General features: G+C 40.1%; 1 protein-coding gene across 4 annotated transcripts; it reads left to right on the forward strand.

The window, feature by feature from the left end:
* Window positions 1-5206: 5206 nt before the first annotated feature.
* LOC147906055 (uncharacterized) lies at window positions 5207-17680 on the forward strand. Of its 4 annotated transcripts, XM_087376293.1 has the most exons (9): window positions 5207-5223; window positions 7621-7727; window positions 7895-8323; window positions 8810-9199; window positions 9950-10002; window positions 10779-10887; window positions 11152-11223; window positions 16088-16198; window positions 16426-17680. In XM_087376293.1, exons 3-9 carry the CDS (start codon window positions 7907-7909, stop codon window positions 17221-17223), a joined length of 1950 nt encoding a protein of 649 aa, XP_087232419.1. In that variant the 5' UTR covers window positions 5207-5223; window positions 7621-7727; window positions 7895-7906; the 3' UTR covers window positions 17224-17680. The 4 variants fall into 4 exon arrangements, with proteins under 4 accessions (XP_087232419.1, XP_087232405.1, XP_087232397.1 ...); XM_087376279.1 differs by lacking the exon at window positions 5207-5223 and having other exon boundaries at window positions 7645-7727; window positions 7820-8323; XM_087376271.1 differs by lacking the exon at window positions 5207-5223 and having other exon boundaries at window positions 7721-8323.
* Window positions 17681-19063: the final 1383 nt, after the last annotated feature.

A 19063-nucleotide genomic window follows, 5' to 3' on the forward strand; every position in this document is an offset into this window, starting at 1 on the left:
AAGCATTGTTGACCATTCGAAGTTACAAAGGTTGATCAGGGATCACATCTGATTCTACCATGTTTGGACTTGTCCCTTCTCTATGGATCAAAGGCTGCATAATGCATATGGCAATGATAAGTATTAAGCCTCGTGGGTGATTAACATAAGAAAAGATTTTTAAAAACCAATGGAGGACAATAGAAGCTCGTTGCCTTCCCATCTACACTCGTACCTTGCTCTCAACAAGGACATCCATGCCGATGACCTTTCTAATCAAGAAGTACTACCACATAGTGCCTCCACAACATTGTTCCCTTGATTAATTTGATGCCACTTGCCGTGGAGTCATGGTAAATTCCTCAATTGATGATAGTTGATGAGATCGTGCAATCTTAATGAGAGTTACTTTGGACTTTGGATATGAAAAGGGTAGATTCACAACATTGTTCCCTTGATTAATGTGATGCGACTTTCCAGTGAATTCCTCCAATAATGATAGTTGATGAGAGGATGTAATCTTAATCGCAATTACTCTACAATTTAGATGTGTCGGAAACTATGATCGAAATGAGAATCAAGGCTCTCTCAAAGAATAATGGTGGGAGGCTATAAATCTAATCCATACAAGATTTTAAAGATGATTACAAAGCCCTTGCATGGATGGTACGAGCGCCCTCCTTCCCCCCCTCCCCCCCCCCCACACACACACACCTTCTCTCTCTCTCTCTCTCTCTCTCTCTCTCTCTCTCTCTCTCTCTCTCTCTCTCTCTCTCTCTCTTTCTCTCTCTCTCTCTCTCTCTCTCTCTCTCTCTCTCTCTCTCGATGAGTTGTCCCATAAGAGAGATTTGATGAGGTGTCCCATAAGAGAGATGACGATAAAGACATGGGTGAAGACAATGGTGACGATACAGCAATGATGATAGGAGATTATCACTTTGGCATGCACGATGGACAAGAATGGAGGTGATAAAGAAAGAGGAGTTTGAAAATAGCGTAAGAGCTTTGGAAAGCGATTCTTTCTTAACCACCCTTCATTCCCTCCAAAGTAGGGACCAAATATGTTGGGCAAACAAAAATAAGTTATGAAGTGGAGCATGGAGAGTGATGAGGTTGAGGGGTGATGAGTACAAGTTATTGTATTTTGTTGGTGGGTACCTCAAAAGAATGTGAAGTACAAAGTGTCACTTGCAAAAAGGAAAATCTATAATACATATAGATGAGAGTAATGTGCTTCATATATTTGAGAGAATTTCTACTTTCAAAATACATCCTTAAGGTTGAATTCCACAATTGTTGAACATGTATATTGTGCCATTTTTTGGCTAGATTCTTCTCAGTAGGAGAACCTCACAAGCCAAGCAGTTGATGGACAAGCTTGAAGAAATATTTTCTTAAAGCAAGGCACCTTTGCTCATTAGTGAGCATATATATAGATGGAATTAAAGATGAGTTAAAAAACAAGACATATTAAATGTATTAAGGGAGCAAAATGGTATCCAACTATCTGATAAAATCTAGCCAGCTTGTAGAAACAATGATACTTGTATGGTCCAAAAGAGAATGTAAAATGTATGTAAGGGAAAGAATGAATATAGTCACAAGTTTATTAAAAAAAGCATGACATAATGTTGGATCATCAACTTCAAGCAAAAGGAAGTAAATCCATGGTGGTCAAGGAAGTGAACAAAGACTCATGTACTTTGATGTTTTAAGTTTTCTTACCTTGCTTAAAATCTCTCTCTCTCTCTCTCTCTCTCTCTCTCTCTCTCTCTACACACACACACACACTACATGCATATGCATGCAAGCGTTCTAGACACAATGCTACCCAAACCAACTATTTCAAGAGGATTAGTAAATTTTTAAATTTTGTTAGGCTAGGAGAAGCACATTCGTTTAATCCAAACTCCACCCATTCATGTATGAGGGTATGCTGACTTGCATGAATAACATTGCCACACCCTTGATCACTTGCTTACTCTAAACATAGGTACCGATGGAGCTTATGTTTATAATCAGTTGAATACCAGCTTGAAGGACTCTAGAAGGGTGCCACACATAGAACACACCTTTACAAATCAGGCAACTAATTCACAATTCTCTCTTTAGATGTGCCACTTCAAGCCTTTCGTACCTCTATAGTTTCTTGTCTGTTTCTTCAAGCCTTTCATACATACCTCTATAGAGTAATGAATCTTTCTATCAAGGAAAAGTTCCAAATGCAACACTATTGAAAGCATACTAATACTTATCATTGTTTTTATTTCTCATATGTTGAACTTCAAAGTCACATTGCTTTGATATTCTAATAACGGATCATTTCGTCAAAGGCAATGTGGATATTGTAAAGCTTGATATCCAATGATGCTAAAGCTATTTCTAGATGTCAAATTTACCAAGGTATGCTTCAATATTATTGACATTTTGGGTATGCTTTTATTATGCTCATATTTAATATTTTGGTGGTCAACTAGAAATTTAAGGCGAACCTTTGTAGTTTGTTGACTTCTCAAATGTAAATATTCTACCATACTATCCTTAGGTACAATATTCTTTATTACTGTTACATGGAAATCCCTCATGCATACGATAAACTACACATACACTTTATCCATCCTTCCCCCCATGTTGATCTTCATTCCACATAATTACCTTTCTTGGGCCACTAAAGTATGTATTGAGAAGTTCAATGCTCTTAAGACTTTTTCAATTGGTTGACTATAACTCTAGCACTATATTTTCTCCATGTAAAGCTTGTCATCATCAATCACCATATCCGTATTGAGCTTTGTGACGTATATTTTGAACTCCAAGTAACATGATCCCTTGCCCTTGTCCCATCAAACTCCCCTTCCATGCCACCTACTTGTTCAACCTCTTCCCTAGGTCCCTGCTACCAAATCCTACCAACCTCTTCTCCTTCCATCTCCATCTGCACATGACTATGTATTTAATGCATTAAGTCATATGGAATCATAGGTTCAATCTTTGGGTCACCTTGGCCATGTTCCAACATGTAAGTTAATATGGAGTTAGGAGCGTTCCACCATATACACCACTCAAGCAAAGTTACTTTCCACGCTTTTAAGTAGCTTCAACACTGCAGATTCTTTACTTTTGATGTTTCCCCATGTGATATGCCACCAATAATGAATAAACCAATTCCACATGACGTGAACGTGGGAGGGGCTTGTACATGGCATGGTCCATGAGATTGCCCATGTGATATGTAGTGGATCTTGTATTCCTTAATATACAATATGGATAATTTAGATTCACAATGAGATGAAAGGATGTGGCCCTTGCTTGACACACTCTTTGAAACTCAAAGAGTTTTCCTTTTGGATAGCAAGTGGACCTTTCCAAGCAACTCTTTTAGTGGTACTTATAGACATACTAGCAAAGACCTCATGATCTATTTTAGCTAGTATAATTTTATCATCTTTATACTCTCTTCCTAGGTTAGTTGTAATTTTTAGCTATTGTAATTTTATCATCTTTATACTCTCTTCCTAAGCTGGAAGGTTTTGGTCCCCAATATTTCTCCCTTACTATTATTCAATACTTATGTATCCCTCACGTCAATGAGAGGCTTTAGTACTGCCATGTTGACCTTCAACTAAGGCTAATGTAATTGTCCTTTGGAGTTACTATATGGTGATCACCTCAATGACGGTATATGCATAGCCCATATAAGTGAGTAATACACTATGACCAACCACTAATCCAAAGTGGACCTCTCTCTCTCTCTCTCTCTCTCTCTCTCTCTCTCATGCATATGCATGCGTTGTTAAGGAGTCTAGAGAATAGTGCTCTCTCTTCTATCTCAACCACCCTCTTGTTGCTACATTTGACTTCCACACTCCGATATGTTTATGTGTGCACCACGTTTCCATTGGAAACACATAATATGCTCCCATGCCCTTTAGCATGGAGAGTTCTTTCATGTTAAGAGCTACCATGCTTGTACCCCTACGTACGTCCCTTCATTTGTGCGTGTGTGCGCTGTCTCTCTCACCCTCTCTTACACATGTACGTGCAAATGTGAGTGAACAAACACATGCATGAGCATACATGTGTTTGCATAAACATAGACATCAAGCTTCTCTCTCTCTCTCTCACACACACACACACACACACACGTGTGCATATATGTGCACGTACGCACACACGTGCATGCATGTATGCATTCACACAATCATGCATGTGCATGTGCGAGTGCACACATACACTTTTTATGGGGGGAGGGGATCCTTAACTGTCATATTACAGTGATGAGCACTTCCCAGAAAAGGAACATGCTGATAAGCGGCGAGGACACAGTGGGTGAAGTGGGTGTAAGCAGAAGCATCGAACTGATGAGCACACGGACAATCATAAAGCAATTGTCGTAGCAACATCCGAAAAAAGTGACAAATCATAAAATGATTGTCGTGTGTGATTCCATGTCTGTGCGCGTGCACACACACATGCAAGAACACATACATGCATGCATGCGTGCATGCGCAAACACACCCCCCTGCAAACACAGATGCATACACGCCTCGAATGCATGTATGTTGGTGTACACATGCACTTTTTTTTTTGGGGGTGAAATCTTTGATTGATTATATTAAATGAGTAGCAACCTCAAAATAAGGTGCTACAATTACATCAACTGAAACTTTCAGTATATGCCAAAAAGACCTCATGATCTATGCAGCGGGTCTGCAAGCAATCAAAGAAAGATTCCTACAGAGAACGCCTAAAAGGCCAAACAGAGAGAAAGTAGGATCACCAAAGACTTTACAATTCCTATATGTCCATAAAGTCCACAGTGCCCAGTAGCGCACACATGCACACACTCAGAGAGTCACACACACAAATCAGTCCCCCCCAAAAAAACACACACACACACACACACATCAAAAAAAAAGTGGAAAACACACTTTTTTTTTTTTGGTGGAATTAAATCACACACTCTCTCACACCAAACACAGTGATACTCATCACTCAGAAAGGTGCACAGAGCTTGCAGAGCTGCCCATCTAGCTCATTTGCAAGAGCTACTCTCGCATCTTGTGGAGAGCTCTTTTCCACCAACCCCTTTGGCTTCTCTACATTCCTCGCCCCCCACCTGCCAGCCACATTGCCTCTCTCTCCTTGCTCTTTCTCCAGCATTCTTGCAGACCCAACTTTGGATTGCCTCCGATCCCTTCTTTCAGGACCAACATTGTCCCCTCAACAAGAATCCTTGCTGCGGTGAGTTCTCTTTTTGGCTTGGCTTTATCCACTTTCTGGCCTGTATCACCAATGCGAGCTTGTCAAACTTCTGAGATTATAGCTTCGTATGTTTTTGAGGCCTATCTGCACCCTCTGTGATTTGGGTCCTGCACCTTTTGTGATTTGGGTCCTTCGTGCATGAGATCACTAGCTGCACGAGCGATCGTCTATGTAAACATGTACTGGAGAATCGTACACTGTCCCTCGAGGAAGCATTGTCGATGACTCACCATCTTATTAGATTCGCAATAAATGTAGCGCCTGGATAGCCCGTACAAGCAATGGATTAGCTCAAAGTCCAAACATTAGCTTGAGATCTATCAGGAAAAGTAGGATGTCTAGGACGCAACGATTGTCTGATTGCTTTACCCCTGCGAATCTAAAGAAGCGAGACCGAATTGAGAGCCTCACTTAGAACAAAGCAGCGGACGGGGATTCACTGCCACATAAGAATTTTGAGAATCGCGTTACGCAAGAGCCGTACTCGAAGAAGTTGATGGCATCTTTCCTAGCGGGCTAGGTTGACATTTGTTAAGCTGAAGAACCTGTAGCGCACGTAAACAATCGTGTTCACTCCTCCTCTTATTTTTTATGTCTCATGAGGGAATGCTCCTCTTTACAGGACTGTGGATTCCTGCACAAAATCAAAATTTGGTCTGGTTACATTGTCCAGGGCATTTCCGTTTCCTGAAGGATGATTTTGAACTGACTCAAGGGTTCATGGCTTACTTCCTGTTTCATTATCTTTCTGGACCCTTCGGTATTCCCTTAGGCAAAGCCTTTGCAATCGAAAATCGTATGGGAATCTGACTACTCGAGTTTAGCTGGGCAACAATTTCGCATCAGACTTGGGTCTGACGTGTATTCCAGCTGATACCTTGGTAGAACCTGATGTTTAGCAAACAGATATGAAAACGTGAGGCAGCAACAAACGAAAACCCTCATGTACGCGCTCTTATTTATGGCAGAAATTGGTCATGTATAGGAAGAAATGCTGCAATCGTGTCTTCAAGAGATGAATTGAAGCATGCAACATATCAGAACAACTATTCCAACAAGCAGGCTATCCAGCCAGAGCTCTGCTATAGCTCTTCCATTTATGACCAGCCAACAAGTGACCCAAACTGCAAAGACATGATGCCATCCTACCTTCGGGCTCTTCTGAGAGCCAACTTACATCCATGAGGAAAGCTCAGTGAGGTAGACTAATAGACTAATCACAAAATAAGTAACTACTTGTTCCGAGCGACCGCAAACAGGATAGCTGTGGCTTTACATTCAACATGTAAGCCAACTTCTAGTGGATAGCCCCAACAAAAGAAAATACAAGATCTTGCTGGTTTTGAAATTTCCTTTGCCAAAAAGCAACTTTGCCATCGGAATCTATATTGCGGAGCTCTGCAAATGAAGGCAAACTGAGCTGGAAGATGGAGTGGAGACCACCCAGGTTGTAGAAGTAGACCTTTAGTGCAACTCGGGTTAAGTTTTCACTTTTTGTAAGATCTAAAACTGAAGTGTAAAACCTGAATACACAGATCATTTATAAACACAAGATGCGCCAAGATTTACCTGTCTCCCACCAGAATAAATATTAAAACTATAGTCATCTCCTCTCTCTCTCTCTGTGGAGTGGATGCTCGCTTTAGTGGCTCCACTCTTTAGTTTTTTCTAATTTATCTGTTTGTTAAGTCTCATAGACCTTTTGGTCTCCTGCAGACTCTCTCTCTCTCTCTCTCTCTCTCTTCTCTCGCCCCCACCCGGCTCTCCCCCCTTCTCTCTTGTGTTATCTCCATCCTTCTTCTCTTCCCTCCTACAGATGCACAAGGAGGATCACACGAAATAAGCACAAAAAGACCAGCCAAAGTGTGTAGCTGTTCTCTGCCTCCTTTTCATTCTCTCTTCAATTTTAAGTAGCTCTCAACTATTAAGGATGGGTATATGCTTTTTACGTGAAGGTACATATAAATATAGAAAAGTAAACAACAATCAATTATGCATGGCGAGTGGGGCCATGTGACCCTCTTGTAATAATGGTCATGATATAAATCTGGTTCATGGTACTCATTGTAGTTTGTGTACTGGTAAACTGGTCTCAAAAGGTGTCCTTGTTTTGTGGAAGGACGAGTGCATACCAATGGTACTGGAAATAGTAAGCGGAGATTAAGAGTGCGTATAGGGTTTTAGGGGTTTTCTTTTGAGCGAGTGAGAATTGTAGTCTCGCATTAGATTCCACAGGTTTCATATCTACCGATAACTTTGACAGGCATATGCAATGATGCTAATTCTTCTTGTTCCTTGTGTGTGCTGTGCTTGTAATTGTCTACTGCTGCTTGTTTTTAAATCTCTGATGCAGTCATTCAAGTTGCATCTTTGCAGTTTGAATGCTCCTGAGAGGGCTATATGGCTTTCATCTGAGAGGTCCTCTCTGAATTCTGTCATGGTGGGCAAGGTCTTCTTCCAGTCACAGTCAACATATACAAAGGGTACAGAATTCTTTGGCATCTGGATTTCTTGCTTAAAAGACAGCATTGAATAACATTCTCAATTTCTTGCAAAGAAGGTGGCTTTGGATCAGGTTCTTGCTGAAGGCCCGTCTGTACTTGAAGCCCCAAGTTTAGAAGGGATGGATAATGGAAGCCTTGTTGATCAGGAGATTGATTTGATGTCCATTACTATGGGCAAAGACAACACTGAGGCAAAACTTTCAAATGCAGACAAAGAAGCGATCCTAGCTGATGATATGATGCTTGAAGAAAGATTGAGAAAAGATTTTGAAGCAAAAGCAGGAAATGGTCAGAGCCTCATATCATCAGAAGTAGACATGGTTTTAGACATGTCAGAAGATTTAATGCCATCTCAACTGTCTGAAGACAAAGAAGATGACCTTACAGCTCCTTCTACAGAGAAATGTGAAGCAGAGGTTTCTTGTTCAAGGGAGGACGAGCAGAAGCCCAGGCTGGAAGTTTCCAGCTACATGAGTGACGCTCAAGCAGCTGACAAAACCGAAACCAAATCTTCAGGCAAATCTGAAGTAATTAAGCTATCAAATCAGATGAGCTATAAAAAATCAGGATCAAAGGTAATTCTTTGTTTTTGTGTATATGCACTAGCTGACACTGGAACCTTGTGTACTCAGGTTTTCTTCCTTAAGGATCTAACTCTGCTTTGATAAAACTTTTCTTTGCTGCATGTTTAGGCTTTAAATTTAACTCAGTTTGACTTTAAACAGTGGATTTCTTTCTGGGATGGATAGGATGGTTGTGTTTGTGAAAGTCATCGTTAATACTTCTGTAAATGGCATGCACAGTTCTACCAAGGCGATCACAAGTATGCCCATAGGATACATCAAGCTCCAATTTTTCAATTCAATGCAGTTCTTATGTGTCATGAGGACCACTCATTTTGTGCTGATTACAATGATATATACTCCAATTATATTTCATATATGAATTTGCTGGCTAAATGTAGCAATGCTACTTCAGATGTCCTTTCACAGTCCTGAAGCACTTCTGTTTTTGTAATTATATTCTGATGCATAGTCGTGCAAATATATGTGTAAACACAGGGGTTTTCAACACTTTATGCACAAAAAAGGGTTGGACCAAGCATCAGAAAATTTAAACATATTCCAGCCCAAAACTCCTCACAGTTAGTCTCTGGTGCTGCAAAAGTCAGGGTTTCGCATTCAACAAATGGAACAATGAATGCTTCCTCAGGATCTTTGGCAAGATTAGATAGGAATGATATAGGAAAGAAAGGGGTCTTGTGTACATCTCACGTCAAGGCAGGAAACCCGGGTTTGCGACTAAGACAATCACCCAGTGTTGGAAGTTCTCACTCAAATTTTACTGTACCCCAGCCATTTGCACTTGCAACAGACAAAAGAGCTTCTTTGGCAGGGCAACTTGCAGAGCATGAAATTGCAAGGACATCTTCCAGCTCCAAAAATGCTCAGGTATGATTGACCTTGTTGAGCACAAATTCAGTGTGGCAGTCTCTTTGTTTTTCATGTTCACAGATTGTGGCAATGTGGCAGTACAGTCAGTCTCTTTGGCTGTTGGGATTAGTGGCACATTCATATTCTTTGATGTTTAGTTTTTGTGTCACATATCGATATGATATGCGTTTTTCATGCTTGAAATGTCGTATCAAATTTGCTGATTTCAGTTCTGAAATGTATTGTGCATGTGAGTGAATCTGAATCTTAGATATTGCAAAGTCTGCTCCTCTGGAAAGTTAAGTGTTGGGGTGAACTGAATATGTATGCTGCAAAAGAAGTCATTATGTCAAGTCTACAAAATAGATGCGTGATTCCTTACATGTGGGAACTTAAAATGGAACTGGGTACTGTGACAATTCAAATCTGGTTCTTCTGGAAGGCTGATTGTTGGGAGGAAGCAAACTTAAGTTTTATATATCTAGATGATTCCATGAACATGCTCAAACTCATCCTCTAGAAGAAAATAAAATGATGGTTTGATGCCATAATAGTCAGGTTTGGGGAAAAGCAACTCCATACTTCGTGAGAGTGTTATTCTGTTAAGTTTGTGCAACTGGTCTGATGCGTACTTGTTTGAGGTGAGAATGAATTTGGATATTGTTACAATGCAACTTTAATGCAAGGTTTTTTCCGCTGGGGGCAAGTGCATTTATTTTTCCTCTAGAAGTATTATTTTTATTGTGAACAACATTGCTATCCTTGTAGGTTCCAAAGAAAGATGAACGAAGGCTGTTGGGTGTCAAAGGGGAGAACCTGAAGTGAGTCCTGAAGAAATCCTCTCATTATCTTATTTCCCTGCTTGTCAGTCTTTTGCTTTTGGTCTCATGAAGCTTGAATTTGCATTGTGTTCACTGTTCACAAACAAAGAAGTGCAGAGTTGCGACCTTTTCTTAGCTCATACAAGGTTTTAAAAGAAATTCTGCATGAAGCAGCATGTTTCGTGCTAAGCTTGTTCCAGCATTTTTCATATGAAGCTTGTTCCAACACACCTCATTCCTTGGATCTAATGGTGTGCTCGATAGAAAGGCTGTGATGGATTGGGGCAATCTTGTTGACCCCAAATGGGCAAGGGCCAAGGTTTTTTAAAGTGCTGTACTTGTGCTAGATGTAATGGGCTCACAAAGAGCCCTAGAGAAATCAGGCTAATATGTTTTATCTTCTGACTTTGAAGCAGTGGAAAGAGAGAGATTATTGATTCAAAGTGAGTTTGCCATGTGTTACAAGTTGAAAGGAATGAAGTAACACCTGACCAAAATTCCAAATCTCTGTGAGCAACTGGTGGTGTAAGCAGTTACAACACATTCAGTTTTAGAATGCTAAGTAATTGGGTGTGTAAGGTGCATGAATTCAAGTTGACTATCTCGTCACCTAAATGTGTGCTGGAAGGGCAAATCTGAAGACAATCAGTCTAGCAAGTCTGACTAAAAGGAGCCAGGGTATTTGATGGTCTCAAAAGGAGGTTTTGAAGGTTATACATCTAAGGAAGCATCAATTCTTGTTATTGTATGATGAATTTCATTTTCTTTGGATTTAGCAGCCATTATGAAGCACTCAAGACTTCAAAAGCTAAAGCAATGCAAGTTAGGGCAAGTACCAACACTTTCACTTTCAAAAGCGATGTGAGGGCTGAAAGGAGAAAAGAGGTAGACATATTTCTTGACTTGCATGTTCTGGATAAAACTGCAAAAATGCGTTGCTGCCTTTCTTAGGATTTTATAAGGCTCCTTATTCTGAAACCCATGACCCTTCTTTGGTAAAACGTGTTTAGGGCTCCTTTTTTGCACATGCAGCTGCCTATAAGGGCAGCACATGGAATGCAGAAAGCTCGCTTCTCTACTTTTTCAAATTTACATTGTACTATATAAGCTTCATGGTATTTTAGTGACTTATGTGACTGGTGGTTTCAGTTTAACTCAAAGCTTGAGGAGAGATTGACTGCCAAGGAAGCAGAAAAGAATCAAGCACAAGCAAAGACTAAGGTTCTTCTTTGCTTCATAATCAAAACTCGATCCAAGCCAAATGGAGTGAAGTCTATTTGTTGTTTTGTAGAGATGTGTGTATGGTTGCAGCATAAGGCTTATAAGCATACCAAAAGGTTCCAAGTTTTGAGCATTCTTTGAAGGATCAAAGTGAAATAAATTATACTAGTGTGATCAAAATGTGGAATATCAACTGGGAGGTTATTTTAAAGACCTAACATAAGGCTTTGACTTCCAATCGACTCTGTAATGTGGTTTTGATGAAGTTTCACAAACAATCTTCTGGCAGCATCTAATCCCAAAATCTTACCTGAAATTAACCGTTCTTTGGAGAGTTTGCTAGTTTAATTCTTGCTTTTCTAAACAGGCTCAATGTTGAATCTCTTTTGATGAACTTCACAGAACTAAGGCTACTACTAATCATTTCAGATGAGTCTCTAGGGGAAAACAAGTTTTGTGCAAGATGTTGCCTCTCTCAAAAGATAGCCAATACTCCACATGCTCTTCTCCAGTTTATGAGCCTTCGTGCTTCTGTTTCTCAAGATCTGAATGTTCATGCTTGAGTGACTCTTGTACACATCTTCATGAATGCTGAGCGTAATCTACTGGGAGAAGTTTGCTCTGCTTGCAGGTTAGGCTTTTATTGAGCTAGGTCCAGTTCTCTAAAATATTGGACATAAGTGAATCATACTCTTTTAGTATTGCTTCCACTTGATGCCTATAGGTTCTTCAACAAATTGACAAAAGACGAACAAAAGAATTTTCAGCACTTACATGGTTCTCAATACTGACATTGTTTGACAGTGTCCGTCTAGATTCAAAAGGAAATTCTTCAAATGGAGACGACTCGCTTACGTACTCACATGGGATATTTATGCCATTTGCCATTCACGTACTCACATAGGATGTTTGCTATTTCTATATGTGCATCTGGATCAAATATCTTTGACCTTTATCTTTTTAAGGACTGATCAACTTCATGTTGTGCCTCCTCATCGTCATGATGTTGCAGTGCTTGCAACTTATCATATGAAGAATCTAGAAATTCCATACATCCTGCATCAGTCTCATGTCTCAACTGACAAACCTTTTTTTTCTCAGTATCAAAGAACCAATTAACCTTTCATATCAGTCTCACAATAAAAATATGCTTTTTACTTTTGTCTTTAGGATTCATTCTAAGCTGTTTAGCTTAATAAGAATAAGCAGTACAACCAAAAACATGTAAATCTCTTACAGACGGTCTTGTTCATTATGAAGCTTGCTCCAATGCCATATCATTAACTACTGTTTTAACTACCAAAGTTAGATGTTGAAGTGATCACAAACTTCAACGTCACAAGCTAACTGAGTACGGATATCTTTTTAAAAAAACCTATCAATTTATAAAAACCACAATGTGTACATAACTCTATCTATGAACACTATCAAAGTAATGGTCGGTATAAAAACGCTTCAGCATGCTGCTAAAATTCACATGTAAACTAAAAAACTTAGCATGACTTTTTCAAGTTGAGTTTGATGCTTCTTTCCTTTGAAGTGAATTTGTACTCCATCTTCTGTACTACATTCAACTTTGTAGAGTTTAACTCATATTTCTTTCTCGTCTTCTTTTTCACCAAAAGTGTACTCATATGAGGATGATGTAGAAGTATTTTGAGAAAGATAGAATTGTTCCAAGCATACCTTTGTAGAATTTTTCCAACTATTCCTTTGTTTTAGACAGTTGATCTTTGATGTCTTCATCTTTTGCTTTTGCTTCATAAGCCATCTCTCTTACGGATTTCTCTGGAAAACAGCTGATGGTCTCTTTTGAAGAATCTTTTTTGATCTTCTTCTTGTTGAAATCCATTCTTTGATTGATGCTGTAATGTCAGACTTTGCCAAAGGATGTCTCTAGTGTTAAGAGAGCACCAATATAGGCTTTCAAAAAACCAAATAATAGAAAATTTTGAGAGTGTAAAAAATAAAGCTGAGAAACTTTCGATAGATTCCCCTTTTGATGCTGAAGAGCCTCAACAAATTACTCTTGAATATAAGGATAGTCCTTTAAAATAGATTGAGTAGAATTAACTAATGGCCTTAGAAATATGTTACATATGTCGTGAAGCATGTGATTCATTCCACGTGATAAAAATAATGTGAAGCTTTGTATGAAAGCAATGAAAGTTTTAGTCTTTCCAAACAAAGCAAAGAGTACATGGAGGGGAGAGGGGGCCTTGTGAAGTTGCGAGATGCCACTAGTAAACTTCGCCATTGTCTGTTTTCGAGTCCGTCTATCCACCATCTCATTTGCACGGGCCTGCCTAACCACGTGAATACTGTTCGGAGGCTAGCAATCTGCCTAACCATGTGAACACTGTTCGGAGGCTAGTAATCTGAATTAAATTTGCTCATTCCCTCTTTGAAAGGGATGTCAGTTATTTGATAACATTAAACCTTCTTTCAGCCTGGCAATGCTTGTAATGCAGATAAGCTCACCTCAAACTTGGATCATCCATCCATCCTTTTGGAAAGGAGCGGAGTTAGTTAAACATTCCGTTGTGGTGTATGACCCGTAGTCTCCATGTCTCTAAGAGTTATAGTGCATACATTCATATGTTTGACATATTAAACACACCCATTACAAGGTGATATAGGCCAACAATGAACACAACCATTTGTATTTGCACTTATCTTTCCTCTTTATTTTGAGTTTCTATTTGGGTTTTCCTTATAGCCGCTATTGCAGACGATGTCATAGCTGCAAGAAGTTATATATGTAGGCTTGAGGTATGTATATGATACATACCTTTTCCATGTGATAAAGAGTCTTTACGATATCACATCTAAGCAAGGCCCATGCGATATATTAATTATCTCATGCGATGATACATTAGTTGTACTATAAGAGTTAGGGTACCAAACAAAATCATGCTTCTACTATGCGATGAAGGTTTCATAGTATCACATGCTATTGAGTTTTCAACCCACTCAAGACAAAATCAATCTTATGATTTGGTAGTCAAGGGTATCCTTTTATACTTAGATTTCTATATCCACTTGATTTATCTTATTTTCCAAGACTTCTTGTCTTGTCCTTTCCTTAGCAAAGGAGCCTACCTATTAAGGTGCACTAGAATTTATAGTAACTTACACTTTTTAATGGGAGTAACTGAAAAAGTTATGGGTGGCACTATCATCCACCATAACTTTGATCTTTTCCATTCAGTTCTTCTACCTGCTACCCACAATATCCATGTATATTTTTGAGGACCTACATGGCTTTAAATATTTTTCCTTTTTAGAGATCTTTTTCAATTTTCCAAGATGAAAGGTCAGCATTTCCAAAGGAGCTTTAGATCTAGCCGTATAATCATCACATATTTGGGCAAATCTAGTAGACTCAGCCCCTTGGCTTGTGAAACTTGGTGAGGTCTTCCAACTTCAAGATGGTCTCAGATACTGGGCAATGTATTGACTTAATTGGAACTTTCCACACTTGGAATCACACAATTCCCAAGACTTTACGTTCTTATTTTTGGGCAAGAACTTTTTAAAATATAGTTTTCTCAATGTTCATATGAGTTCTAGGCACTTTTCCACTATCATGCAATCCATTATTTATAAGCCTCAATTGCCAAAGACAAACCTGTTTCAGCTACTTGCAACTGAGTCCGGGACTGGGGTAGGCTAAAGTCTATGGAAATCTTTTCATCTCCGAAGAAAGAGATGAAGGTGTGTCCTATGTTCCGCCTCTCCCTTAAACAATGGTGGTTTTACAGACTCCTTATAAGCATTAGTGTTGTTAGTAAGAAAGAAGTACCCTCACCATGAGGGAACGCGGGCACACTATTAAGTACTAGTGTTGTATGTTTTGCTACTCAATTTTAGTTTGGAATTCAGACAGTTTATTGGCTGCTCCTGCTGGCGGCATTCAGCCACTGACCCAATGGACTACGAGATGGCAAACCTTGCTAACAAGCATATGCTTCTGCTCTCCCCAGTTTCTCTTCATGTCAGCATCAACCAAGAAGCTAGGCATTATATGTTTAGGATTCTGCATTCCATTTTGAGCTGTTTTCGGAGACTTGTTTGAGCTAAGTTTCCTCTTGGCTTTGTACCTTTTTCTTCCTTGTAAAACTAAATCTTGAAGTGCTAATCTTTGAGGCTAATTCAAAACGATCTATTAGAGGCCACGGCAAGAGATATGATGCACTCTATGACGTTAGAAAGCCGACATTTTTGGAGGCTACTTCAAAATGACCCAAGAGAAGCTATATGATGCACTCTATGACACACGAAAATCGACATCATTTCTCAAACTCAGAGTTGCTAGCATTTCAAGTGGTGAATGCGAGCACTTCCATGCTCTCATGTTTCCCCTTTGTAGCTGACTAAAATTTCAAATGTAAAAAGTTATCTACACCCTATGCGTGAGGTAGGTAAGTTCAAGAACAGTAGAAAGAAATCTATTAAGCTTTACAAGCATTAGAGAGTATCTCATTGCAGGTTAAGAAAACTTCGAGGTGACCACATGGACTTAAAATACAAAAAACAGGATTGCTAGCAAAAAAGCCACGTAAATAAATGAGTCACAGCTCTAGGTCTGCAAGAAACGACATCCATGCTACTGTGTTTTAAATGCCACATCAACGTACTGCTCAATATATCCTCCCTTCTTCTTCCATCTACCTGGTGTCATAGTATCAGCTCATGGCTTCAAGAAATAGGGTTTCAGTTGAAAGCAACCAATTTAGCTATTTGCGAGCGCTCCATCTCTAAGAATTGTAAGTTGTTGCTGCTTTATGTAAGGATGTGGAGATGGTGTTTGATTATGGGGCACAGCTGCTAACTTTTTTTTTTTTTTGGGTGAGTACTACAGGAGGAGATTGAAGCAGAAATAAAACAGCTTCGGAAGAGTCTCACTTTCAAGGCGACACCAATGCCTACTTTCTACCAAGACTCAACACCACCAAAGCCAGAGATCAAGAAAGTAAGAATCTGAAATGGATTTAGGCTTTTAATGTGTGGTAAGCGTTGACTGTTTTACAGCTGCAATGTTAAAAAACAGGTAGACAGGGATTTGCCTTTATCTCAATGTTTGTGTCTATGCCTTGTTTTAGTTACAGCAGCTTTTGGCTTTTGTCAAGTAAACTATCATCTTGAGGGAGGAATATAGACAGGTACTAACAAGCTAGATTGTCTAATATATGGTCACAGATACCTCTTACACGTGCAAAGTCACCAAAGTTAGGGAGAAAGAGCAGCTCTAGAATGGCTGACACTGATGCGAAATCAAGAAGCTCATCCTATCCTTCCAGTGTTGATCATGAAACCAAGGCAAACGGTGTGCTAGTGAAATCTTTGGAGCATACAGAACATGAAGGTGAAGGTGTAGAGGACACAGCCTCCACATTAAAGAATGCAGCAAAGAAAGTATCAGGTCCAAATTTGTCAAGGCAAAAGGTATTAACAGGTAGATGCTCCAAGGGACCTGAGAGTGATGAGTTGAAAGACGTAAATGGCTCTTCGAGGGCTGACAATGGCTCAGCCATTGGGGAACTTTTGGATGAGTGCAATGGTAAAGTAGATGGTACAGATCTTGAGAGCCCATCTGTTCAACTAAATCAAGATGCATTGTTGGACAAAAACGAAGGTAATGCCAAGATGTCTGATACACCAGAATTTTTGACAGTTGGCCAGTATGCAGGGGGGCTTTCAAATATGCCTGATATGAGTTTGAAGGATGCAGATAGTAAAACAGAAGAAAATAAGGCCAATGTGATGAAACCAAAGCAGAACAGAAGCAGTCATCATACTTCACTGAAAGAAAGTCATGAGGTCAAGGGAAAGGGAACCAAACCAACAAAAATTGAGCGAGCAAAAGCTCCTGCACCCATTATTGGCAGCTCGAAGAGAGAGAAAACTCGAACTGCCTCATCCAAGCACATGGCCAATGTTAGTGAAGAGTTATCACCATTAGCTCCCATAATTGCAGATGTGGCTGTGGCTTCATGAGGGACTTGAATAAAAAATTCAGTTACAATGAAAGAGATCTATCAATGACAAGAGTACGATGAGATTATATTTCCACCTATCCCTTATGCAATCAGCGATTTGGCTTCAGAACTTTCTGAATCACTGAAATGGCATGTTGAAGGGTGCCAATATGCAGCTTGTTGCACGATAAGGAGCCAAACTGTATCTGTATATATTGCCTTTGCAGTCAATTTTTCATTGTTTGTAACGTATTGAGAGGAGGTTTCTATGCCAACATTCATTGATGAGTGCTTTTGATGCTCAACATACATAAACTGATCTTGTATAGAGTACTACTGGGTTCAGTTTCAGTTAAGCTGTGTACATTCATGCATAGAGTTAGCGAATCATAGAACATAGGATTGGAGGGGATCCTTGTGTTATGGTTTTTGCCATATTTGTATCTTGTCTTTAGTATTATCCTGAAAATGTCATTTTCCAGGTCCATATCTGTTTCCACAAATATGACTCACGAAATTTACTGGATATGTTTTGTTTTGTTTTGAGTGCCGGTTTTTCTGTGTGCCGGATATGCAACATGACAATTTTGTACTGGAGATTTTCGCGGTCCTGTGTCTCTTCCTACAATGGAAGGGTCTCTTTCGGTTTATACTTTTTAGACATTACCTTTTTGGATCTGTGAATGGAGTGTGTCAGTAGCATGAGCTATGTAGACTCTGAACCATGATATATGCCCTTCAATGTTGTCAGGTGGCTGTTACAAGTAGGAAACACCCTACCTGTGAGCCCTCATAGAAGGACTTGTTGGATAGGATGTAGTGGAGGTTGGGCTACATTGGACTATTTTTGCAGGCAAGGATAGGCAGGAACAGCAGGCTATGTGTAGGCAGCACAAGGGCTGATATGACCTGACTTGCTGATTGTTCCCATCTTGGTGGTTGCCCAATGGGAAGCAGCTTGATGGTTGGCCAGTCGGGACTAGCTTGCTGGTTGGCTGCCTTGGCTGGTCAGCTGAGTTGGGGTGGAAGACTGTTTTCCTTGTCCAAGCAGGCTTTTTGGCCTCATTTCCATGGGTCCCACAGAAGCCTTAAAGGCGTGCGGCAGTGAATAGTACCAGCATCATCTAGAGGCACCCTCCCTTGTTGCTCTTATGAATTCTTTTTCATGATCATAGGCCAAGGGACCTTTTTATTGAAGAGGAGGCAGTCTGCCCCCACAAACTCAGTCTACCAGCAAGCTGCAGGACAGCAACCAGTAAACCAGTCTCAATTGGTTGACCATCAAGCTGGTGCATATCAACGCGATTTGCAACTCTTGCGGTGCCTAAATCTCAGAATGGAGACTCCTTCCATCAAACAAAAGGTCCAGACGATGAACAAGACCCTACTGGCTTGGGTGGCCCATGATTTTCGTCCCAGTTTCCTGTGTCCAAGTTCTACACTCCTGCCATGTCTGCCAAGACAACAGGATGGAAGATGACCCTGGCAGCAACTGGTTCCAAGCAAGCAGCTCCTTTTTCCGACGATGGGTCTGCTGCCTGTACATTATTGTTACTTGACTCTGGAGCCCAGGCTTAGCGTCTACTGTGCCTCTTTTGCAGCCTCATGACTGGGCTTTGTGGTCCAGCGATTGGGTAGCTCTGTGTGGCAGTGTTTATACTTGTCATTCCACTTTTGTGGAGCTCTATGGACTTTGGCTGTATTCTCTGACGCACTTTCCAGATCTGAGGTTTCTCTTTGCTGCACTCTCGACTTTCCACTGTGTGATGGGAGAGAAGTGAGATCCTGACCTTCACTATGTGATGGGAGAGAGTTGTGAAATCCTTCCTTGAGGGATCCATTCAAAGTGGATTCTACAA

Source organism: Dipteris shenzhenensis, chromosome 1 (genome assembly GCF_047967505.1).
Source record: "Dipteris shenzhenensis isolate YYH24624 ecotype China chromosome 1, Dip_SZ_1.0, whole genome shotgun sequence".
NCBI lineage: Eukaryota > Viridiplantae > Streptophyta > Polypodiopsida > Gleicheniales > Dipteridaceae > Dipteris > Dipteris shenzhenensis.

Coding starts and splice junctions, on each gene's coding strand:
- LOC147906055 (XM_087376279.1), top strand. CDS start 7,868: ATGGATAATGGAAGCCTTGTTGATCAGGAGATTGATTTGATGTCCATT. Junction 10,003..10,778: donor GTCAAAGGGGAGAACCTGAA/GTGAGTCCTGAA, acceptor CTTTGGATTTAG/CAGCCATTATGAAGCACTCA. Junction 16,199..16,425: donor CAAAGCCAGAGATCAAGAAA/GTAAGAATCTGA, acceptor ATATGGTCACAG/ATACCTCTTACACGTGCAAA.